At 42.5% G+C, this 26,345-nt stretch overlaps 1 protein-coding gene across 3 annotated transcripts in view; it reads right to left on the bottom strand.

Annotated features, from left to right (window-relative positions):
* Positions 1 to 26,345, bottom strand: part of TAFA1 (TAFA chemokine like family member 1) — a 298,978-nt gene that overhangs the window by 233,884 nt on the left and 38,749 nt on the right. The window contains exons 1-2 of one of the 3 annotated variants that reach the window (XM_064157054.1): positions 17,731 to 17,806; positions 4,748 to 4,874 (exon numbers count right to left, since the gene is read on the bottom strand). The exons of 1 other annotated variant lie outside the window; for it this stretch is intronic. In XM_064157054.1, the coding sequence (XP_064013124.1) occupies positions 4,748 to 4,850 (103 nt within the window). In that variant the 5' untranslated portion in view covers positions 4,851 to 4,874; positions 17,731 to 17,806. Of the gene's footprint in view, positions 1 to 4,747; positions 4,875 to 17,730; positions 17,807 to 26,345 lie in introns of those variants that run through there. One more of the 3 variants, XM_064157053.1, reaches the window with a different exon arrangement.

Raw genomic sequence — 26,345 nt, 5'->3', positions numbered from 1 at the left:
AACACTTTAAAAGTAAGCAGCAAGGTCAGTTTGTGCTCGTCTCTCCTTGCCTTTCCAGCTGGATAAGGATGGATCTTTATCTGGGTAACCTGGTAACTATGTAAGCAAGACCACGGGCTGCAGTGAGTCTGGCATGCATGGGCCTAATAGGAGACAGTGGGGGACAGCAGAAAATGAGCACTGGGGTTTGGTAGATTTGGTTTGCTTGGGGCAAGGTTTTGAGGGGATTCTCATGTATCCTTGTGTCTGTATTAGGTGTTAAGGATTCATGTGTGCCCTGTCTTTTCCTGTGCATTTTGAAATGCAACCTCCCTGTATTCAGCAAGAGCCTTATTATTTTACTGCCCTTTTGCCTTAGAAAAAGAGTAAAGTAAGATAATCTCAGTCTGTCATGCTCCTGCACACAAACCTATGACACCTGCAAGGACAGGGATCCTGGCTGAAATACATTGCACTCTGGGAAAAAGCACTCCCTGGATTGCCGCAAGGATCCTGTCCCAGCTTTGTCTGGCACTCCAAGAGACACCAATGAACACTTCCCTTTGGTTTGTGGAATCACATTAAGCCATTAACTGAAGAGCTGAGGTTTGGGTTTGGATGTCTTTTTACTATCCTTACTCAAAGTTTAATAATAAGGCTAATAGGGTGGAGAACACTCATTTTTTGTTTCTTGGGCAGAAGTCTGGTACAACGGCCGATGAAGGGCACCACTTCAGACCCGTATTTACCCACTAAACATACATATGAGATCACTAATTGGGGAGCACTTGGAGAATCTGGATGCTTCTCTTAAGCAGAATGGACTAAATTCCTGTGATAAATCCAAAGCATTGTTTATTTATGATTTCCCCTGAAGAGTGATATCTATCATTTTCAGCAGGAAGCCAGGGCTATTTGTTTTGCAGTGATAACTCCTTGGAATTAATTACTCTGGTATTAGACTAAGTGACAAAACAGGTGGTGCAGAACTGAGGGTAACAAGAAATTTTGTCTCACAGCTCTTTAGAGTTGAATTATTCTCCCAACCTGACTGACAGTATACCATTTAATCACTATTACAGCCAGCACATATGGAGGGGAATGTCTAGAGTTTCCACTGCTAGTTATGTTTATTTCATTTTTAATTGCTGACTTCATTTTTCAATGCCAACAGAAAACAATTAGATTGGTGTTGTAACTGTTCAAGCCAAACATGTATAATGAAAATTTAATAAATGTACCCTGTTTAAGATTCAGCTAGGGTTTCTTCCATCTGATGGCACCAGATCAAACATGACAGCTGCTCTTCAGTGCCTGATATCCAGTCCACCTGAGGTACCACTTCTACATCTAGTGAGTCTGGGTGTTGTTTAGGTGATAGCCAAGAACTGTCATTATTTAACACTAATTGTTAAGCTGTTTCCCATGATATCAGAGTTAAGATGGCATCTGCAAAATGTCTGTCAACATTTTTGATGGAAAAATACCAGTTGAGCTTTATCAACCACCCTGTACTCCTTGGCTTGTCAGAGAACAGCAAAAGGCAACACCCAGCAAACGTAGGGATGCTGCCTGATTGAGTCCTCTTTTTGATGAGCCTTCTCTTTGACACTGAGAGTTGCAAAGAAACAAAGAAAAACTGAGCAGCACCTGCTGACATACCTGAGTGCTGTGGCTCAGGGCAGAGTGATAAATCAGGTTCAATGAGAAAGCTAGTTTATTATGTTCTCATTCTCCAGCAAACTCTTCCCACCTTCTGCCACGGTTTGTTGCCATCTTACTTCTGCAGATAAAACTCTTTATTGGGTCATAATGTAGACTGGGTCTTTAAAAGTAATGTGTGTTGCAGGGAGGATAAAAGCAACACATAAACAGGGGAATGAGCAGCTACAGAAGGCAAAACTCAGGGCCAGTATCTGTCACTGAATTTGCTAAAAAACACCCAAACCCAAAGAGATAAAAATCATCAGCACTGGATGACCTCCACAAGAAAGAGCAGTGATTTCACAAGTAGACATGTTCTGCAAAAACTTCCAGAGGCAACCTTAAAAACGGCGCAACAGCTCTCTCATGGGATGCAGTCCTGCTGGAACCAGTTAGGTAGTATCTTTTGTATGCCACATTATGTGGGGTTTCAGGTGAAAAAAAAACATAACATGGCCTCATATGTCAGTTGAAAAAAGCCACGCTTAAAAACCTGCCCATCAAAACTGTCAGTCAGCAGTCTCTGGGACAGGTAAGCTTGCACGCCAGAGTTTCCATATTCATGCCATTCGGCAGGAGGGACAGGGACCCATTTTATCCTATTAGCCTTCAAAATGTGGCACCAAACATGAGATACTACACTGAGCACACCATATATAACCCCACAGGTGAATCAAGGAAAAGGACTTTCCAAAAGTATGGATTACTTCCAAAGATAGTGACCTCCAAACAACAGAAAATGACAAAGAGAAAATGATTTCTTACAAAACTTCTGCTCTTGGGATTTTGCTATGGTTGCCACACAGAAATGAAAATACAAAATTAACTCTACAATAATGGGATGTTTGCCCTGGCTATTGTGATGTTGACAAAAACTGTGTTGTCCAGTCTCTGGAAAAAAAAAACCAGAAATGTCCTTTTGTAGAAGTAGGACTGCACACAGAGGCATCACCAATGATCCATGAGAAGAGTCCAATATGGAAGAGAATATCCAGCCATGGAGGATTTTGCTCCCTTTACTTTTTAGTAAAAAGGTGCAAACCAAAGCAAGCAGCTAAGAGGCCCTGACCTTCAGCTGAGCCATTTGGCAAAAATGCAATTCTGAGGACAAGAGAGATGTGACAATTAATTGCCAGATTGAAAGCAGGACGAAGCTGGGGTCAGGGTGGGGGGGGAGGGTGGAAAAAAGGAAGGAAAAAGAAAGTCATTGTTAAGAAACTGTCAGGGTAGATGTGAGATGATGATCAAGTCAGCATCCTAACATCATAGAGGCTCAGGAAGGGGACATGGAAAGATGAGGTAGTGAATTTTTTTTACCTGTATTATGCTTTTGCGCTTTTTCCCCTCCTAGGACAAAGAAAAGGTGGGGATGTGAGTGGAAGAAAGGATGTCTTTGGCCGAATTCTGTATGCTTCTGCCTCTGCCTGATTCTTTTCCTGTCTTTTCAGGGTGAAAAAATTTTAAAACATACATTCTAATAAGTCCTTCTTTTAAAATAGGTGAAGATGCAAGACTTATTTGAAGCAGTTGCCATGGAGAAGCTGTTCAACTGAAGCATAATTACTAGGGCAAAATCACATACAATATGGGGACTGATCCTTCAGCTTTTACCCATGCAAAACTCCCACTGAAGTCAACTTGTTATCACACATTTTTAGCAAACCAGGAAAAGAACTCAGACTTTGCCCCTACTAAAGGAAAAAAATAATTGGTTTGTGTAACAGCAGAGAGGCTTTTTTTAGCAAAAGTCTTTTTATAAAGGTGACTTTTCAAACTGTTTTGTAGCACAGGTGGGATGTTTTCATTCATAAGATCAAAGAAGCTAATTAATAAGCAGTAATTTTTAAGTGCACAGTATGCTCTTTCCTATAAGATCAGAAATATTGCAGTGTGTACTTAAAACAAGGTACTTTTTTTATTTAATAAAAAATAATAATTGCAAATCCAAAGGGAAACATTTTAAGGCAGATTCCAGCTGGCTACTGATGCTGACTTGCAGAAAGAAGCAACATTTCTTTGTACTGAACACACATAACTCCAAAGTGGAGTTCTGTCTCTTTAAATAACAGTGGCAACACAATGATTCCTAATGCTTTTAACTGCATCTTGCACAGAAATTCCAGCAAATTCATTCTCCCCTCACCTGCTTTGCCTCCTCTACTCTTTAATTCATGCAGCCTCAAAGCAAAGCTTTGATTCTGGGAGCATTCTCCTCCCAGCTCTGAAGGCAACATTCACAGAGCATCCTGCTTTTACATATCTCAAAAGAATCCCATGCCATCCCACAATAGAGTACAAAGCCACCATGCTGAAAGCACACATTGCTCCATCCCTTTTTGGAATCTGTAGTACCAAAGGAGTCATGTCCCTGCTAGACACCTCCTTCTACCCTACTGCAGAATAGTAGGAAAACAGCACAGCCCAGAGACAAAGTAACCCCATCAGGCCATGCAACAGCCTTCCTAATTTTACCAAGGTGCTGAGACTTAAATCCACGTGGTTGTGGGTATGCCAGGTGGCAGGATGTCCCTTTGTGGCTGGCCTACTGGGGCCTGGCATAGCCTGAGCTCCAGCACTTTGGTAAAGGGTGAATGGACCTGATAAGGTTTGCTCATTTTTACCCAAAGCACATCAGAGTGGAAACACAACAAAGAAAAAGCAAGTAACCCTCATCCTGGGAAGCACGGGGTGTTCCTGCTGGTTCACTTAGAGCTGTGTAATTATGCTGGTGTAATTACACCAGTGAATTTCCCCACGTGGAAAAGCCCTTAAGACCATTGACTCCAGTTAACTGCCAACTACCAAGCTCTCAGTTGTTGGTTCCCAAAGCAGGAATTACCATCTATGAAAGTTCTCCAGAAAACAAGAGACATCCTATGGTCTCAAAACCATTCAGACGGATCTCTCTGCTGTGTTTTCTTCCATTAGACTGCACAACAATTGGACTGTGGTATAAACCCTAAGACACCCATTGAGCACATTTCTCTTCTCCAGTATCCATTTCAGAGGACAACAAAGGCATTACAAACTGGGATCAGGCTTAAATGATCCCCATGGTACTCACCCTGCAATCTTAAAAGGAACGTGGGGTTCCCAGCAGTGGTATGAACTCCAACACTGGCAACTATAGGTCTGTTAGGAAGCCAAGCCTGACCCAGCAGACACATCACCCAGGATCCTCAGCTTCTTTCCTGAAGAATTATGAAATGATTTGGGTTTGAGTTGGGCAGATGCTTTCCCACAATCTTAAGCAATTTAATGTGATGAATATCGCACTGAGGGAAACCTTAAACAAACAAAAGCCACAACCCAATCATAAGAAGATGATTTTTTTCTTGAATTACCCCAATTGAAGCACCAATTATTACCTCATACAGCAGCAAAGAGAGAGAACAATTAGAAAATGTAATTAATTAAGCTGAAGGCAATAATACTTCTTTAAGAAACCCTCAGTGCAGTTAGATTAGTGGACCAACTCAAAGAAGCAGTAAATAGTGCTGAAGAAGACATCAAGCCCATTCATAGGACTCTGGGAGTGAATAGCTGGCTGAGGTGATCTATCCCTCTGCAAATGAGCAAATGTCCTCTTCTCCTCTCAGCCAGAGGTACAGACAAAGCAATAGCTGTTCTCTGCAGCTGAGTGCTGGGAGAAACAACCATCACAGGCTGGAACAAGGCAAGGCAGAGCTGAGGGTGGGGGGTACAAATGTATGTTGTATCATTAGGAATGCAGACATTGCATTTCACTGACAGCAATAAGGATCAGGTAAATTAAAGTGATTTATGTGATTGCAAAGTGTTAAAGGCCTGGCTGCTCTCAGAGGCAAGTCCTCAGCAGTAACCAGAAATTCAGTAAGACATGATTAGCACTGCAGTGAGCCGTTGAGGTCAGAGAACATCAGCAGCAGGATGGTATCAACGCTGAAAATTAATAGGTAATAAGAGATTTTTAAAAATTAACAACAATCTTAATGAGCTACACTTGAAATATAGGAAATGAAAGCACAGTGAGGAGGAGCTAAAAGCATTATTCATGACTACTTTTATAAAATGTTGCAATGTTTTCCTAGACACTTAGGAAGTCATCCCAGCTCAAGCACACAAATGGAATCAGAAAAGATGGAGCAGGAGAGGTGCTGAGGAGGGTGACTCAGATGCTCTGCTGATTCCACACTCTTCCTAAAAGAAGGAAATTGTAAGGAAACAACCAGAAAATCCATCATGATATTTACAAATCCTGTCCACAAAGAGGGGGAAGGTCCAGATGGTGCAAGTTCCATTTAGAGACAGAAGAGAAAAATCATCGTGAGACCAAGGTTGACTTGGAAGGATGGTTGAGTTGGAAGGAAAGAGTCTCTTCAAATGGAAAACAAACCAATGGACAAAGCAGCAGGAAATGGAGGTTCTGCAAACTGAACTATGGCCCTCAGCACCTGTCCACAGGACTTCGTATTTGATTACTTAAGATCCACTGGGAATCAGACAACAGAACACTTTGGGTGGCTTCTTCAGCATTAAAAACAGGTTCTCTTCTGTGCAGCTTCCATCATGGTAGAGTGCAAGAGGAGTTTTGATGTAAAGGAAATAAGCTGCTATAAACAAATAGCTGTACATTCAGTTTGCCTAGTTTGGGTAAAGCAGTGTAAAACTGATTGTCATCCACTGTCCTGGAAAGAAACTAGAGTGATAGGGAAAGGATGAGAGAAGGAGGGTTGAGCAAAGGAGAATGATTACCACTGGGAGAGCAACCACAAGGGGAAAGGAAGAGTTAAACCAGGTGGAACACAAGGGTTTGCCTTTAAAAGGACAGGAAAGGATAGGAACACGGAAAAGAAACAAGTCTAGAAGAAGGGGAAGAGGGGGAAAAATAAAGAGAAAGGTACAAAAGAGGTGAAGGATGGATGAGAAAAGCAAAGAGGTAAGGACTAAGTCTGGAGCAGTACTTGGTGTCCTACTTGGGAGTGGTTTTGGAGGTATCACCAGAAAGAAGGTGCTTTGATCTACAGGGCAGTTTTGCATGACAGGTGTTGAGCAATGGCACAGATGGGCTCAAAAGATGCAGAAGACAGGTGAAGCAGCTCTCTGCAGATCTGGAGTAAAAGAGGCTGATGCATGAAATAGGCAGGGAATAGCAATCTAGGACTTAATTTTTTGGAACTGGCAGTATACAACTGCTGGCATAACTGAGAGTGCCAGAGACATGCTATTACAATACTAGCAAGATGGCATTTAGGAGAGCACTTTTCTGTTTATAATGTAGCTTTTCAATGAATAAACACAAGAGCAATAGAAAGAATACATGCAGCTAGTGTTGTGGAAATAAGATTATTGAGAAATAAGCATGCATAGAGACTGATAAGTTACAGACAATTAAAGATTTCCTGATTTGCATTCTCCCGTGATTTCCTGCTGACAAGTCTAAAACCAACAGACAAACAAACCTGAAACACTGCCAGCAAATCCCAACCACATTTCTCAGAGCTGGTATCTAGCTAACAGGGAGAAAAGCAAGTAAATAAAAAGAGAAGAGCAACTCATTCCTCAAATTACTTATTTCCCACTTACAAGAGTATCTACTCTGCCTCTGCTGCCCTTTAGCAGCTTCTTCACACCAATGTCACTACAAGTGACTACGGGAGAACAGGTCTTAGTTCATTTCTAGATCAGTTCTTTCCCACTCTCCCATGTAGAGAGATTGGTGTTGCCTTTTCTTGTACAAAGTTGGCTTCTCCTCCAGCTCCTCCTCCCTAGGAGCTATTTCTGAAATCTTGTATAAAGGAACTCTTCTGTCAAACAGCATTTGATGCTCCTGCATGTCAGCTGCTCCATTGGAGCTCAGAGCTGTCTCAGGTTAATTTGCAGATGGCCACTTGTGTTTTGGGAAGGCCAAGGTACCTAAGACTTGGCAGTAGGCTAGCCTCCTACTTGAGCATCATCTGTGCCAAAAGCCTTACTGATGGAATTGCTGTGTCCAGTGCACACAGCAGCATTTGGTTTTGTGCTTATGTCTCCTTAAGGAACTGTAATGCTCAGAAATAATTAACCTATGGCCCTTTGGACATTATTTGCAGCAGAAATGTGCTTCAGATGTCCACACAGGCCATACATGCATAATAGCTGAGAGCTGGCTCATTCTTGCATTCAATGGACATGCAAAAACTTTCCAGGACTGCTTCCACGGAAGAGCCCTTTCCACTCACAGTGGTGATGTCCACTTCACTCACAGGCCTGCTGAGATGTATGAAAGCAAGAACACAAAACATAGATAAGACAGAGCGGGACAGTGTGTGTGGTCCTCTCCTGCAGTGGGTGCCCTGGGCTGCTTCTGTGAAACGAATCCTGCTTTCTAACCTCTCTTGACAGTCCTCCAACCTCATCTTGCATGTAAGGCAAACTCTGGTAGAGAGGTAGAAAGAAGGTGGAAGGGTGGTTGGGAGCCCCTCCTGGGGTCTCTGATTTCTGGGAGGGGAGTTGTGTTTATGTATTACCTTTTACCTTGTGTATTTCTGTATAGAGCTGTAAATCTCTGCTTGGATATTGTGTAAAGCTGTGAATATAAAGCTTCATTCCTTAACTTCCAGCCTGATGAGTCTAGTCTGGGTGATTTCATAAGAGTGGTGGGGCAGTAACTCTCAAACCATCACACTGAAACAGCAGTCTTCTTCTGGGAATCTGGAAAAAGAAGGAGCTGTCTATCAACAACACTGAATGAATGCTTCTTCATGAAAGATCAGTGGCACACATATTTAAGTATTCCCATTTCCACTGTTATTACAGAGATCTGAGGTCTGGACTGGAGTGCAGAGAGACAAAAAGGCTGTAAAATGCTGACTTTAGTGTTCTGCCAGATAGTACAACAGGAAAAACAACAACTCAGATGTTACTCTTTGCCCTTTGTCTTTTCATTTTAGGACAATGAATTATTAAGAACTGGCACAAGCAAGCAATGTAGTGCTTAATAAGTACCTAAGAGAATTAGGATCCTAATAACTACAACTGAACTGCTCAACAGCCTCTAAAAAAATCAGAGAAAACATGGAAACATGCTGAAAGAAAAACTGAACTATGTGCTTGAAAACTCTTCTACCTTCCTTCCTTTAAAGTTGTGCTCAAAAGCTTGTTTCGTTAATTACTTGTACACTTGTGCTTGTAAAAGTCAAATGAGATCATGCCCTTGGCTTTCTGTCAAGCTTGGAATTTTGAGTGTTACAGTTGTTTAATAGTCAGTACAAAAAACTGTGTAGCAGATTTTGGTTTTATTGGTATCCTGAAGTGGGAGTTGGTTTTTCTGTTAGTTTTTCAGCAATCACATGAGGAACCACACAGCATCGTTGAGGCTGGAATGGACCAAGTGTAGAGTCTTGCACCTTGGAAAGAATGATCTCAGGTATCAGTATAGGTTGGGGACTGATCTGTTGCAAGGCAGAGAAGGAGAAAAGGATTTGGGGATCCTAGTTGATGGGAGGTTGACCATGAGCCAGCAATGTACACTCGTGGCCAAGAGGGGCAATGCCATTCTAGGGTGTATTAGAAGCACTGTAGTTAGTAGGTCGAGAGAGGTTCTCCTGCACCTCTACTTTGCCCTCATGAGGCCACATAGAACTGCTTGAGAGTGTCGAGTGCAGAGCCACAAAGATGATAAAGGGAATGGAACATTGCTCTTACAAGGAGAGCCTGAGGCAGCCGGGGCTGTGCTGGAGAAGATGAGACTGAGAGGTGACTTCATCAATGTTTATAAATAGGCAAAGGTGAGTGCCAGGAGGCTGGAGCCAGGCTCTGCTGGGTGATGCCTGATGACAGGACAAGGGGCAATGGGTGGAAGCTGAGGCACAGGAAGTTTCATTTAGCCATGAGAAGGAATTTTTTCACTGTGAAGGTGACAGAACACTGGAACAGGCTGCCCAGGGGGCTGTGGAGTCTCCCTCTCTGGAAATATTCAAACCCACCTGGACGCATTTCTGTGTGATCTGGTATCTGCTCTGGCAGGGAAGTTGGACTGGATAAGCTTTTGAGGTCACTTCCAGCTTCTGACATTCTGTGATGACCTCTGAGATCACCATGTCCAGGCTATGACCCAGCACCACCACATCAACCAGATTATGGCATTAACTGCCACATTCAAGCTTTCCTTAAACACCTCCAGGCATGACAAGTCCACCACATTCCTGGGCAGTCCATTCCAGTGTCTAATAACCCTTTCCATCAGGAAGTGCTTCCTAACATCCAACCTAACCCTTCCCTGGTACAGTTTCAGGCCATGCCCTCTTGTCTTGTCACACGTTGCCTGGGAGCAGAGCCTGACCCTCACCTTATTACAACTTCCCTTCAGGTAGTTGTAGAGTCTTGCCCCTGAGTCTCCTCTTCTCCAGGCTGAACAACCCCAGCTCCCTCAGCCTCTCCTTATAAGACTTTCCCTCCAGTCCCTTTACTAGTCTCATCGCTCTCCTCAGGATCCACTCCAAGCACTTCAATATTTCTTGAAGAGAGGGGCCCAGAGCTGCACACAGTCCTGTCCCTCACTTATCTTCCTGTTTAGGTATCAGAATGGTATAACAGAGGCCAGTAGCAGGGCTGTAGCAGTGGGAACTACAGCCAAGGACATGTAGCACTCCAGTCGTTTATCACGCTCTGCACTTCTAAGATTGCATTCAGATGTCCAAGCGCAGCAGACAGTGCCTTCTTTCAAAGGCTTTATCAAAGAGTTATCAGTATTTCACCCAGACAATTACCATTTTTCTTAAACCCCCTTCCCCACCCCTGGGGCATTTAGATTATTCATCCAAGGTGTTGTAAAGTTAGAGACTTAATCCTGAAGACTCTTTCAAAACACAATTGTGTAGCTTGTAGCACTGTAAATAAAAGTAAGCATATATAGAGTCAACTTAATACACGCTCTCCATGTCAGTCTAATGCTCTGAACATGCACAAATGTGCCTATTCTGGGTAAAAGAAGGGGTTTACACCTTTTTCTTCTTTTTTTTTTTTCTTTTGCTAAAAAGAATATATTGGCGTTCACAGCTCTGTCAGTTTATTTCAGTAATATGCTGGCGCCAATTTATCAAGATCTGATTGAATCATGCTACACTGGAAATTAAGAATTCTTAAGTTTTCAGTAGATACAGCAAGAGCCAGCTCCTCAATCCATGAAAAAATGCCCAAGGCCACTTAAAACTAGAGGCTGTGCATGAAAATGTTAGTGTGACATGATTGAACTAATGAAAGACACAAACGCACATGGCATCCTCCTGGTTCAGGAAAATACAACCTGATTCATTCCTTACTAAATAAGTAATCATGACACCAAAGGCAAATGAAACCAGAGGAGGGCTTGCAGAGCCCTGTTACTCTGCAGGTTCACAGTTTTTGTTCTAGGGAATTTAGAGGAGCGGGACCAGAACGACAGTCATCTCCTGGGCTCCAGATGCCTAAGGAGGCAAGGGCTGCAGTGCCAGGCACAGGAGCGCAGTATGTTTGGAAGCGTTTTAAATGGCTCTAAGAGCAAATACATGACAAAATGCATGAGCTGATGCAAACAGAAGACTGTGAGAGAGTGGCCTCTAACGTGGTTTCTGGTCCTCACCCCATACAGCAGTGCTTTTGAAAAAGTTTGGGCAGAGGTGTGATAATGTTCATTTCTGTCTGGAAGGAGAAAACAACAGTAAGAAGGTTCAAGAACTTCCCAAAGGACCTGGTGAGATTCAAAGTTAGAGTTTCTAGCACTTATTTCTGTGGGGTTTGATGCTAAAAGGCAAGGAGTTGCCTGGCTTTTTGTGTGCCTACACACATCTCCCAAAATTAAGGAGAAAGCAGTGTAAAACTTTCAGCCCAAGGAAGAGGATTCACTGGCATCTTAATGAGAAAACATGTACTGTGTTTTCAAAAGAAAAAGAAGATGAAACAAACTCTGAGAAGTGAAGGCCATCACACAGTAGTGAAGTAGCAGAAAGGCTGAAGTCAAATGTTCCAAAGACCCAAGCAGTAAGTGATGCTTAAATGAAAGATACAACTAGACTCTCACAACTATCAAAAGCTGCTTATTAAATTAAATAAACAAAAGCTGATTAATAAGACACTTGATGTTAAATGGCTAGCCTCCTGCTAGCTCTGCAACAATAAATGGGAAATCATCATGCCTGAGCATGTCTATATAAGGACTCTTAATCCATTCCTGCAGTGAGGCAAACTGAACAAAGAATTACTGACATGAAAGAATGATACAGCACACACTAATGGAAAATTTGAAGCACTGCTGCAACTAACATGAGGTCTATTCAATTCTCAGTGAGGAAATAACAGAATTTGTTAGAAGTTTTCCTTTGTGGCCAAGATGAAGTAAAATTCAAGAATCCTATTGTCTAGAGAAAAGTTCCACAGTGGTTATAAGACTGAACATTCCAAGGCTACAAGTGCCTGTGCACACAAATGTTATCCCCCTCAATGGTGCAGATGACTGATTCCAGACTGGTCCTGCCTAGTCGAGCCTACATGTGGTGCAAAGGTCCTGAACAGAAAGATTTAATTGGAGAAATCCTATCCTGTACAGAAAACTCAAACAATCCCTTTAGCTTCCATTGCAAGCAGAACAGGTCAGTCCTCTGATTTCTACAGCAGTACCCCCTGAAAAGTCCTTGGATGCCCTCAATCATATCCAACCACCCACACTAGGGTGTGAAGCTGTGGCACCCAGTACCCACCAAACTCATTAGACACAAAGTGAAATACTCATATCAGCATAATACTGTAACTACTTTCTCCAAATAACCAAGATAAGCCAGCCTTTTGCTTGTTGCATAGTTAAATGAAATTCTCAAGACCTTTAGCTCCAAAATAGCTGTTTTAGGGCTTGTCTTCACAGGAAAATTACTGAGAAGCAAATTATAAATGTACCCTGCCCTAGCTACTGTGTAACAACTCCGTGAGGACATGCAGGGCACAGAAAGCATAGGGCAGAATATTAAACTCTGAGTGAGTATACTACAAAAACAAAGAGAAAATCAACTGGTATGAGAGTTCCCTGAGAGATCAGCAGCAGTGGGTAGAAGGAGCACGGAGATTTTGCAAAGCAAACCACTTCTGTTAACGTTAAATAATGAGGTAGTGGTTGATAAACAGCTAAGTTATTAGAATGAAAGGTTATTTAAATAGCCAGGTAGTTGTTTGTTGATGATTTCTGAACAAAGGAAAAAGTAAAAGGCAAAGTCCAAGTGTTATTTTTTGCCTGTCAAAAGCAGTGCTCTGCAATTCAATTAACACTTGTCATGACCAAGTTTAAAAGGGGGGATGTGTGTTCTAAAGGTTGATTTCATGTAAGCCATTATTCAACTAGCTAATAAGAGGAAAAACCCAACCAAACAACAGAAGAACAGCATGATCTGATTTCTAAGAAAGAGCAACTGTACTCCAGGAGTTTTTTTGACAAACTTCCTATCTCAGTTACAACTTGGGAGTGCTTTGCCTGCACTCTAACGCAGCACAGGATAGAAGGAGGATGCTTCTGAAACCTTGCACCTTTGCACTGAAGAAAACCTAACCCAAAACATCGTATAGTTAAAACCACTGAGCTGAGGACCTGCACAGGAATAGGTCACAAACATATGACTCCATTCCTCAGTGGGATGGTGCCAAGACTTCCACACTGAATTAACCAGGCAATTAAGAACTGTATGCAGAGAGAAAATGTACCTCACAGCCTATGTATGTTAAAAATGCAGGTCTGATGAGAAGAGACAAGAATTGTTACCCATTCTTCACATGCACAGAACAGAGGAAATTCCAGGAAGATCTCTTTCCTTGGGATGAACATAGCAAAATACTCCTGTCCTGAGACTGAAGCTGTCTGTATAAATACCAATAGCACCATGAACTGGACTGAGCACTGTATGAGTCTCGACATGCAGCCTAGATACTCTTTACACCATGCTTCAGCTCTGAATCCAGTGATCAGGAAATATGTCTACTTGATTATAACTGTGTACCCTGGAGTATGTTACTGTTTGTAAAACACTGCTCTTTTCATTTTTTCCCAAGAATACAACACCAAAAGAGGTATCCTTCCACCACTAAAAGAAGTTCACATCCAATTAAAAACTGGTCCTCCAAGGGAGTTTCACATATGGCCTTGGACTTGACTTGATATCCCTGGCACTGGATGAAAAGGATGAAGAACAACTCATTCTCATTCTGCATGAGTCACATCCTCTCAGCATCCATGCACTCAGGCATTCCTCTAAAGAGGAAAAAGCCCTATGTTAATTTCCAGGCACATGATCCTCCTCTGGGGTTTTTTTGCTCTGTTTAAGATTAATCTTTTAGAGTTATAATGAACATTACATCATCAGACCAGCTTTAATATGTTAAAAAAAGGCTAATTATATGCTATTCAGTGGTGGCAGCAAAAATACAAAAATCAAAGCTGTTTTCTTTATCTTAGTTTTCCTTTGAATCCTCAGAGCTCAGGGAAAGCACAGAGTTGACAGCCTTGGGCTATGAAGAAATGCAGACTGAAACTAGCCCCCATGCAGACTACAGGCTTGTGCACAACTTGCTCAGGATTAAGACACTATTGCAAGTTTACTTTTCAACTTCTAGAAGCATAAAGGAGATGTGGAGACAAGACAGCCCAGCTTTTCTGCCAGGAGGAGCAGCTCAGCCCGTCCTGCAATGCTCTTCTCGGGAGTGCCTGTAAAACACGGAGCAGCGGTAGCCAACCTTGGAAAGGTTCACAGACACCACTTGCTCGAAAGGTGTGAGGCAGAGGGCTGTGGCCTCCACTGTCTGCGAAACAAACATGGGCAATGCAAGGCCTGGGATCTGCCCAGCGTGAGAAGTCATCTCACATCTTCAAGATCTGGTTCTAGCTGAGCCACTGCAAAGACCAGGACTGGAAGAGCTCTTGCAAACCAAGAGGCTTCGTCATGCAGACTGGAAAGGGAATGCATGTGATTCTTAAGGGTTCATGTCAACTCATTAGAGGCTAATTCCCATCATTTTTCATAATTTCCTGAGCTCCAAAGAAACTCAACACTCTGCCAGCGTCCTGGGGGTTTTATTTTGAGTGCTAAGGAATCAAACTGGGCAGACTGTGGGAGTTCAGCACTGTGAGGGAAACTCCTCTCTTCTCAACACCAACGTCTTCTAAACCAGAGCCAAAGGCAGAGTACTGAGCTGTGCCATCTACCAAATATCACTGTTTCCCTGAGTTATCAGTTTTGTCCTCAGGTCAGTCACTATAGATTCTGAGACATTCCTCTTTCTGATGTAATGGTGATCATCTTGGCTGGATTTTGGAAATGCTTCTCCACCCAGCCATACAGAATTCACCTTTTCAAAGTATTCTCTGTACTTCCTAAAGATCCACATAAATGTACAATACAGTTCACACACTACACAAACTGGGATCTCCTTCTAAGAAATAGCTAGATGAAGCAGATAACACAGATTCATCACACATCAAAATATATGCAGAAGTTCATACTTCAGCAGCATTTTTTTCCCCAAATTTGATACAATGGCAAAAGAAAGAGATGTAGGAAGAATAAAGAGAGCAACACAAAAAGTAAATCTTTCTTGGATAAGGAACACAAACACAGGCTCTTTTGGCAGAGATCTCTCTAAATTTAGTTCAGGTTTGGTTTGTATATTGTTTTCGTAACTGCCCTACAACTCCCTATCCTAAAACAGTCAGCAAAAGTTACTTTTTAAAGAGAGATTTAGATGAATTAAAAGAGTTGCTGGGGAAACAGAGGTATCCTGCAGCTCAACAGCAAGTACTTGCAGGCAAAGACAGGCTAGCGTAGATCAGCAGCTTTTGCTGTGCCATAAAATAAAGAGCACAGACAAACCTCCTCAGAGCTGAACTAAGCTACCCCCACAAAAAATGACTCCAGCCTCCCAGGGGAACAAGACATAACTGCACCAAGCGCCTTAAGTGCCTGTTGGTGTAAAAGGATGACAAACCAGCCCTGCATAAATCCTGATCACCTGCTCGCTTCTCATTTACCGGGTGATTTACTGTCGCAAATGGCAGTGTGACTACCTGATCTCTCCATGACCATGAGTGTTTAAAACCCCTATGCCAGGACGAGGCCAGCTTTATCACCCATGTCAGGCATCCAGGCTAATTCAGGTGCATCCCACATCCTCCCCAAAGCACTCATTTGCTTCCTTTCACCATATGAATGCTTTATGCTCCACAAAGTAATTATTCTGCTGTGTATCTGCCTCTCCTTAGTCCTTTAAAATACTCAGAAATGCAGAGAGGACAAACAAAGTCATTTCAAGGTTCCGACAAATTAAAATGACTTGTACTGGGTTCCCATGTCTGCAGTCAGTTGTTTCCAGGCAGGAATAGTCTGGGAAATCTCCCAAATCCAAATCCCAAAAATGCAACTTCTGAGCTGAAATGCATCCCATGTGCTTGGCCTGTGTTATAGCACCAATATTAAATTGAGTGCCCTTCCTTATATCTCTGTAATCCTGTCTGCCCCAGGCCTGCTTGTTTGGAGTAATTGGACTGCAAGAAACATCTTCTGACAGAATTACAGGAAAGGAGGTGTCTGACTTTGTGCAGCATAAACTTATTTTGTGACCATCTTCACAGAATCACAGAATGTCAGGGGTTGGAAGGGACCACCAAAGCTCATCCAGTCCAACTCCCCTGCCAGAGCAGGATCATCTATAACAGATCACTCAGGAACACATCCAGGTGGGTTTTGAACATCTCCAGAGAGGGAGACTCCACAAGGCCCCTGGGCAGCCTGTTACAGTTCTCTGTCACACTCACCAGGAAAGTAGTTCTCCTGTTCAGCAGAGGTGATCCAAAACATATCCCAAGAATAGAACTGCTGAAGAACATGTTGCCTTTTCCATTTCAACTTGGCTCAAAACCCACTCCTATTAGTGAAACAAAAGTTCCACAGTTTTGTAAAGCAATTTTTTAACAATTAAATATATCAAAAGACTACAAACAACAGATTTTGCTGCTTCTTAGACAGATTGAAGATGCGGTATTGTTACTGCACGTAGTTTGGTGCTGGCTTTGTGCAGCGTGAAAAGGTAGAGGTGAAATTATGCTGCCAGTTGCAAAGAAAAAGAACTTAGCTAAACCTCACCATTTGACTGACTAAAAGCAAATTGGTGGGAGGTTAAGATGCCAGCTTTCTTCCAGCAAGACAAGAACTCAGAAAAGGCAGGTTTCCCAGCCAAAGACTTCAAACATCGAGCTCAGGAGCTGACATATTTCTAAACAGTGCTGTCAGGAGGAGGTTTTTTAATGCAAGTGCACACAATTTGTATTATTCTCGGAGAGCTGAGTGATTAATTGTGCAGGAGTGAAATTCATTCACACTCTGGTCTTCCAAGGTGCCTTTCCACACCCAGGGCAGGGCACAGCTTTCACCTCAGCAGCACAGGGACACAGGTCAGCAACCACAATGCACAACCAGGAGCAGAGGGCAGAGTACTGAAATTTATGCCTTCCCCACATCAGCTAGACTAAAGCCAGAATGCACAGCTACCAGGACTGTATCTTTCCTGGAGTTAGTGACATATCTTCAGCAACATAGACAGCATTTCTTCACACAGATATTTTTAATCTGTCCTCAAGGAAAGATTCTTTTGAGAAAGGGAGTGTGTGTGGCTGATGCATGCTCTGTTTGCACTGTGTATCATGGAGGCAGTGAAAAAGTACATCGTGCTTCAAGAGCAGAGCCGTGGCAAGGCTGAGGAAGGAGGGAGAAGCTGGCTGCAGCCCCTTTTCGACAAAGCTTCATTATACTCATCAGGCAGAAAGCATCCGCAGTTTGGAAAGAACCCTCCCTCCACCTCAGGTCTCTGCCTGCCTTTGCTACAGGCTACCACAAAGGTACCTGTTCTTAACAGGTTGATGAAGCAGGATTGGCACTGAGGGCTACCAACACCATAGATGAAGAAGAGGAAAAGAGCAGCTAGAGCAGAGCATGCAGGGTAGAAATTTGTGAAAAGGTAGCACAAGTATCATTTGTGAAAGGCCACTGCTCACCCAGCAGTACTGAGATGAGTTCATCTTACCAGTGCACAGAGGTGGTGCTGCTGGATACGGTTTAGCACCAGATTCTACCAGACTGGTAGAGTTAGATGACGGCTGGACTCAAAAGTCTTTTGCAACCAAAACAAATCTCTGATTCTCCCTATCTGGAGTGGGCTTAGGACACAGACACCATGCCTGCTTTTAACCAAAAGGATCAGCAAGGAAAAAAAACACAACAAAATCAACCACCAGTCCATTGCACACCAGTGCAATTTTCACTGTCATTGCGTAACCTATTGAAGTGAACTGGGGACACATCAGGCACCAAAGAGAAAACCACTGCAATGCACTGGGCACACTCACAGCACTCTTGTCAGTGCAGCCTCCATGCTTGTTGTCACTGTGGTGCAGAAAAATCACCAATAGAAACCAAGATGAACTATCAAGTTTATTTTCCAATTCCTGATGTCTTCTTTGGGTCAAATCTGATTTCTTTGCAGCCAAAGGCTTCTTAACCAATGATTTCTGCTGGGCCACTCTCTTTGCAGAAATACACTGCATGGGCTGGCTACTAAGCCCCCAAAAAAAACGAGCACCTCAAAATACTACTTTTTTTTTTTCTGAGAATGACTTGCACCACCAAGCATGAATGCATTTGAAGTTTAGTTTAATTTCAAGCTGCAGCAGAAATCAAGAGATAGCCTCAGCTATTTAGCTTTCAGTACAGAGCACTGATTTTATTTGCTATATTGCTCCTCTACCCCTCCTCAGACTAAATTTTTTTTAAAAGAAAAAACATCTTGTGTACTACATTCTAAAGGTACAGATACTCTCACCCCTGAGTTACAACAGGGACGTATTTGCAGGTGCCCGTGCCATGCCTTTTCTTTTCAGGACACAAGATTCAGGTGTTTTGTTTCTACTTTTTAAACTATCAATACTGGCGTCCCTTGAAGCCCTCCCTTTGACTATATAGTAGGGATATCGCAGGTGTAATAGTTTGTAGCAATTTCGTTTCATTTCAGGTTTTATGTCCTTGCCTCCAGGGTGCGACACTTTATTTTCCCTTCTCTGTGTGTTGGCTTGATTTATTTCAGTTTTCTGCTATGATTTCACTAGCCCTTTCTCAGCCACATCCTGTCCCCCTTTCCCAGTGTTGTCATACCTCATGCCCACCTAAAGGCCATACCTGTCTGGGCAGTATAAGTGGACCTGAGCTCCTCCACTGTGGCCTACCTGGAAGCCAGTCAAGAGGTAATGGTATCTACTGAAATACAGGAACTATGAAACTAAAGACAACTTAGTCTTAACACCTGAGCTGGCAGGTCTTTGCAAGTACACACAGGTAACACACACAGAGCTTTGCCTTCTCACAGAAGGAGAGCACCTCAAAACATTCAGACATTTACTTTTACAACATTTCACAACAGTAGGAGAGGAAGGCAGTCCTAGTAGTAAAGGAGGAACCCAGGAGGACATGCTGGTAGTGATCCCTCATTGTTTAGCAATCAGGGGAAGGATTGAAACAGGTAAAAACAGATGAGACATACCTGCAACTCACCCATCACCAGGCTAGGTATGTTCTGTCTTTTGGCCGAAACACACAAAAGGAAACAAAGTCTTGAATCTGATCAGCACTCAGCAAAATATGTGCAAATTGAGGCTGTCCAACCCGAAGGAAGTTTGCAGAGTCGTAGGATGAATACGCACTTAGAGCATATTTTACTTTCTGCCACTACTCACATTCGTTCATCACTCATTTTTGTTGCCACCAAACATTTTCAATGTGCAGAACAACCCAAAATGTTGAAAGGAACATAGAGTGAATCAAATGTTCCAGGAGTAATGTACTTTATATTCTGCACAGCAGTGCCAATTACAGCCAGTTCATCCCATGTTTGCTCAGAAATTTCCAAAGTGTTTAGTTTTGACAAGAGACATTTCAAAGAGAAATTGTGTTTCATTAAGCCGTACCCTTTAAGCACGGGAATCACAGCAACTTAAAAGAAACATCATTTCTACTCGGAGCACTGGACTGGAAATCACATCTAGCTCCAAACCCAAAGCAAGAAGGAACTATGTAAGGACACCTCACTTACTAGCTTTAAAGTAACTTTTCCCTCTTGCATTATTTCTGTTTTAGCATGACTTAAGAAATGTTGCTGTTACCTAAACTCATGTTCTACACCGACACAATCTGCAAATGCATGTCCTCGACTTGCTTAGAATTAGCAGCTACCTTCATTAACCCATCTATCTGAAGTCTTCTGAATGGCAGCACTCTGCCATTGCAATGATACTTTGAGCCCCATCATTTGAAATAACAATACACACCACATCATACCCAGCATTCACTATTAAAAATTCAGCTTTTCCTCCAACAGTTAGAGCTATCTGAGACACCAACTGTGCATGTGCCCGAACTAGCAAGTAACTGTGGTGAGAACTCAGAACTGCAAACAAATCCTGAAATGTTAATGGTAACCACTGTAGCTGTGCAATGTTGTGTTGTGGTATAAATATTTAATTGGCACTTGCTGGAGATGTCTCTGTGGCAGATAATAAACTCCTAAAGAAAATTATGAAGGTCATCCCAAAGAAATGTCTACAAACTCCTTAGAATACCTTAATCCATACTGCTACAAGCAATAGAGTTGGACATGAGAAAAAAACAAGTAACTAGTGTTTAAAGTTAACTGTGGTAATTTTCTCTTTCGTTTCATCTGAGCACTTGATCTAATTTAGCACTAGGGGTGCACTGACATCCACCTGGAAGGCTCTAGAAAATCATTTTGTACTAAGCTTCCCATATACCAGTGGTTTCTTTTAGGATAGGTAATACATGACTCCTTGAGGCCTGATGGAACAACTTATTGTGGGAAAGAGGGAGCCCATTTCCATCTGTAAACCCAGCAGGACAGCTCAACCCTCTGATGGATCCAAGACTGATTCCAGAAGCAACTGATCTCACACTCCTGTTCGCTCTGATTCCACCTGCTGTCCCACACTGACAGAAATACCAGAGAGCACATCCAGTGCAGTTTAATTATAGCAACTAGGCAAAAGAGGCTAAGACTGTCCCCAGCACTAATGCACAACAAATAAGTTTGTGAACAGACTCTAGAGAAGGTGACCAAAATCTGCATTTTAATACCGTTCATTAACTGGGCTGGCAAATTATGCAGGAGTATTACTTCAAATATACCACTGACACCCATGGAAACATTTCTGCATCATCTGAAGAGGTAGCCCTACCTATTAAAATTGCATATACACAAATTTTGGATACTCAAGCATCAAGTTATCAATGTATTACTGTAATTGAGCCAAAGATTGGAATCACCAACTGAAAAAATGAAAACAAATCTTTAAGCCAGTGCTTAGGCAAGCTCCAGCAATCTTTGTGGTTTCATTCTGACTTCAGACAACTGTGGTTCTGCACCTGTCAGGCACAAAAGGGATAGCTGCTACATTTCTAGCCTGCAAAAGTACAAAGGCACTAAACGACCACCATCTGAAAGCATGCAAAGGCTTTCATGAGATTTTTAATTCCAGACAGTAGACATTAAAAACTGATAATATTAATAATTTATAATTATTAGAAGTGTCTTCATCCCCGAATGAGGAGAGCTGACAGTTCTATCAAATGACAACAAGCTTGTCTTGCAAGGCTCCAAAGGAAAACAAAACCTCCTCAGGATTTGCAGGGAATTATTCACAGTATCACACATAGAAACAAACAAAAAAAAAAAATCAAAACCCTTCCAAAGACACAGAAATTTAACTCAAAACACTAGCACAAAATTGAACTGCTTTAGGCAGGGCCTGGAAAGACTGAGAAAGGAGCCACAACTCAAGGGCCAGTCTTGAAACAGCGAAATATTTACTAATAAGGAGACACAATCAGGGAGATTTTTGGCAGCATCTTTATGTATCTTTAGTATCTACATGAGTTTTATTCCCTTCATGTGGGTCTTTACACCTAAAATTAACCCTAATACACTTGAGTCACCTCTATAGCTAGTCCTATAAAGCACTGAGTATGTGAGATGCACAGCACTTTCAGCTCCCTGGGCAAAACAATGGTAATCATCCCTTCCCACAAAATACTTTGCATCTTGACAAGTGTGGTTCTTCACCAGTTAACTGATAACACCACTGTGAGAAACTCAGCTAGAAGTCAGCAGGATGGTCCTTTTGACCTGCTCTCCCCTGTGGAGTAGATCTAAGAATATATAATACACCAGTCAAGATGTGCTTTACTGTTCTCACAAAACATGCTGCCAAGCATTCAGCTCTCTCCTGATACAGCAAATCCAGACAAAAGCACAATCCCTCTGGAAATGGACAGAATTCAGAATTTCCTTCAGCCTCAAACTAAAGGGTCAGCTTCTTTGAACAAAATGGGGCTGTTTTCATGGGTTCAGTTTGCATCTTGTGATCTATGCTCTGTGTCGTTCCGATTCAAGTCTTGTACCACAACAGGCATCCAACAGTAACTAAGCGGTGCCATTTGCACAACACATAAATACTTCATACAGCTCTTAAAGCCACAAGTGTCACATTGGAAAATGTCTGTAAGCATCAGAGAATTCCATCCTTAAGGCTGTAAACATAGCCTTGGGACTTAGGGGGTATCTTGTCAAGGAGACCCTTCTCATTCTGCAGGTTACTGGCAAAATTAATGACAACCCTGCCAGCAGGATAGTGTTGAGTCCCATCAAACCTTAACCTCTGGGGTTCTGATCAAAGCTGCTGTTTCCAAAGACAACTGTGGTGTCTGTTCTACCAACATGCCTCCACTGTATGCTCCTCGCATTCTGGGGGTGATAGAGTTTGTGGAGTAAGTGCTCTTCTTCCTTTTTGTTTGGAATTGACCTCACAGTTGAAAACGTGGGAATATCAGTCACACATTTGAATATTCCTAAGGACCTGAAATGAAAGCTGCCACTGTCACCACCGGTTCTTCAAAGGACAAAATTAAGATCCACAATTCAAAACCTCATAGTATAGGTGGAAATCAGGCTGAAAGATCAGTGTAAATTGAGTAGAACAGACTGGTTTGGATACAGACAAATGTCAGAAAAGCCCATCCAGTATTTGCTTACAAATAGGTTTAATACGGTCGGCATGCATTGGCCATGACAGCAGCACACCCTAAAAAGCTGCATACCTTGCAGAAAGCTTCAAGAAGGGCTACAGAAAGGAGCTGAAAGCCAACCAGATTAATCTTTTGTGTTGGATAACCTGAGATTAAGGGTCTCTGGAAACAAGCTAAAAACTCATAAGTATTTGTCCCTATCACAGCAACTTCCTCTGGCTTCTGAGACAAAAGTTGACAATCAGTTGGCAACTGACAACCAGAGTTGAGTCTGGGTGGTTGTTACAAGAGAATAAATGAGAAGTTGGAAAACTGGGATAATACCTTTTTCTTATTATTCCCTTTCCTGTAAGCATTACATTGCCTTCCTAGGACTTGAGCAAACAGCTGAAGCACCCTGCCCTCAGCTCGAGCTCATATGCCACTTTTCCCTTCCCAGAAAAGGAAACTTGAGAACTTTTCAAAATGACACATCAGCACAGCACCAGCGATGTGGGTTGGTGCTGCCACTCCCACAGCAGTAATTAGGGGCTTTTGCGGGGGGGCATGGGAACCTCTGACTCTAATGCCATCCTGTCCCCTATTCCTCAGCACCTACAGCCCTACACTGGGGACATTCAAGGGGACAAACAGCCTTTTAAAACCAACGTTAAGCTTGCAGGGTGCCCATAGGTCTATTTTTGAAGGACACGGTGAACAGCTCCACACTGGCTGTTTTTCTTGGGACAGTGATTTGTCAAGGCATGTCCATGTCCTCCTCAAACATCTCTGCAAATTGAAGAGTCCCAAACCAGAGCCTCCATTTGATGCTGGGTCTGGAGGCATACTCATTACCCAAACAGTCTCATCATCTGCAACCAATTATTGTCAGTCTCAAAAATATGCACATTAATAATTCATCTCATCTATTTAGGTTGACATCTACCACCCACTTCTCTAGTACATAAAGACTTGATTGTGTCTTGGATTTCAGATCATCATGAAAGGGCTTCAGGAAAGAACAGCTCTGCCTTCCTTCTCACCCACAATAGCAGCTGATTGAGAAAGAGCTAGCAAGAATAAAAAGTGTGTTTAGCACCAATCTTCTGGCATTTCTGGTAAGGACCGGAGCATGGTGAAGGGCCTTCTTCCCCTTCCTTCTTCCCCTTACGATGTATTGCTTCTTTGTAGGGTCTCAGATCTAAGTATTGGTCTTTGCCAAAATGAAAAAATAAATGATTTTTTTGTTTAATGTATTTTTTACAAATTCTGTTGACTTTGATACAAACTTTGACAAAGATCTTGTGGAAGAGAATGCTTTCCAATTAGGTGTGTTTGAAAATTATACTTAAGGGGCTTTAAGTGGGGTTGAGAAATAATACATTTTACAATTTGTACAATTCTTGTTCTTACATTTTCAAGCAATGCTAGTGGCATCCTGCACAACTGCACTATTGACATGCCCTAATGCAGGATCTTTGTACAAGCACCAGACCTACCCTTCACTGCATCTCAGAGCAGAAGCTTTGCTCCTGATAAAGGATACTGTCATTTGATCAGTGCAAGGCAGTCACGATTTTCAAAACAACATGAAAGAAGATACAACATGAAAGATGAGTTGAAGTATTGAACCACTACTCACTTGTAGAAAAGTGTGGCAGAATAAACAGAATACAAACAAAAAAAGCCCAAACCAAAAAACCACCCCCAAACATAACCCCCAACCAAACAAAAGAAAACCAAAAATCAAATCTGAAAACCAAAAGCACTTTCAAGTAATAAAAAGAGAAAATCCCACATTTTCACTAACCCAAGGACACATTGAATGTTGGAAGGGAGTGACTGGATACTGACAAGCGCCCACAGAGGGGAAGAGACAAAAGGCATGAGCCTGAGGCATTTCACCCAACTGAGCTGCTCCTTCCCAGGACATGTCTTAAAGCACAGTCAACACTGTTGTTGCTAAAACACAGATCGAAGTTACCCTTGCCCCCTCTTGACTACTCGCAACAGTCTGGCAACCGACCGTAGCTGCCTAATGTAGAAGGAACGAGAAACTAACAACGGAGCCTATTGCACAGGCACTGGCAGCTCCGAGGAGAGCAGTGCAGCTCAGAAGGAAATGCTGCCCAACGCACCACTTGCGGGCATTGCCGAGAGGATGGTGGGAGGTCATCAGACTGGAACCTGTTACAAATGCTGCAAATGGAACACCACCAAATACACTGTAGAAGAGAAGGAGGGGTGGGGGGGAGGGGGCAGAAGGAAAAAGGGAGCAAGAACATTTCACTTGATGGTGAGGTAAAAGGAACCATTTATCTAGTGCTTGCAGTGCAACCTGCACTTTGCTTGAAGGAAGGGAAGGGATCCTGAACTGGAAAATAAAACTGAGTGCTCATTTTGCTTCTCTCTCCTCTAGCTAGAAACTGTAGAAAATGGAGGAAAATTGTAAGGAGGGAAAGTAAATTTTAAAAGATGCTACTTGCTCTGTAGGAAATGCTACATCAACAATTATTGGGCTGTTAAAAAACAGAAACTACCCCAGTGATGAAAAAATTAGGTGAAGCTCTGCATGTTGTATTCATTTTGACAAATAGAAGTACTCAAGTCTGGCAATACTAAGGGAATAAAGATAGAGCCAGGATAAATGTGTTTCCTGCCCATGCACCTCCTTCCTACCCTGATGCAGCAGGATAGAAGGCAGAAATACTCCCTATGCTCCAGGGAAGATACAGTGATGTCTGCTCCTTCTCTTCTGGCAAGGAGCAGGGAAACAAGTAAAGTCATCTAGCATGTCCAGATATTTTAGTGAGAGGAATTAGATGCTAGTCTGTGAAAAGGAAACACTAGTGATGGCTACTGCACTCATAGGCTTGCTGAGATGTATAAAATCAAGAACACAAACATAGATAACAGAGTTGCTCTCTGGCTTTGTTTGCTTCCCTTCCCTCCCTAACCTGCTGTCTGTGTAACTAATCCCTCTGCTTCCTAACCCCCCGGCTGATTCTCCAAACTCACCTTGAACGTAAGGCAAACTCTGGGTTAAGGTAAAGGGGTGGATAGGAGGTGGAAGGGTGGTTGGGAGCCCCTCCTGGGGACTCTGGTTTCTGAGAGGAGTGGTGTGTTTCTGGATTTCCTTCTTAACTTGTATATTTCTGAATATATTGTAAATATCTGCTTGTATCTTGTGCAAAGCTTTAAATATAAAGCTTCATTCTAATTTCCATCTCGGCTGAGTTTAGTCTGGGTGATCTCATAAGAGTGGGTGGGTAACACCCAAACCATCACATACACTTACAGGGTTCAGGCCCTGCCTGGGACAATTTTATTCCACATCTCGTAGTCCAGCCAGGATTTGTGGCTTAAAATATTTTTTGAGATCTTTGGCTGGTCTGTGAACAGCATATTGTTTAAAAACATGAAAATCTGGCTGCTAGCAGAGAACCAATAAACCAGCCTCTTAGGATTTATGCTGTAGTAAAATGCCCCATTTTTTTTTTTTTAAATGGCCCAGACAAAACCCCAAACCCCATCCCTTACCAAAGAGACACTTAGGAGAGGAAATTGTTTCCGTCT

Source organism: Pogoniulus pusillus, chromosome 16 (genome assembly GCF_015220805.1).
Source record: "Pogoniulus pusillus isolate bPogPus1 chromosome 16, bPogPus1.pri, whole genome shotgun sequence".
Lineage (NCBI taxonomy): Eukaryota > Metazoa > Chordata > Aves > Piciformes > Lybiidae > Pogoniulus > Pogoniulus pusillus.
This window is presented reverse-complemented; position numbering and strand designations above follow the sequence as displayed.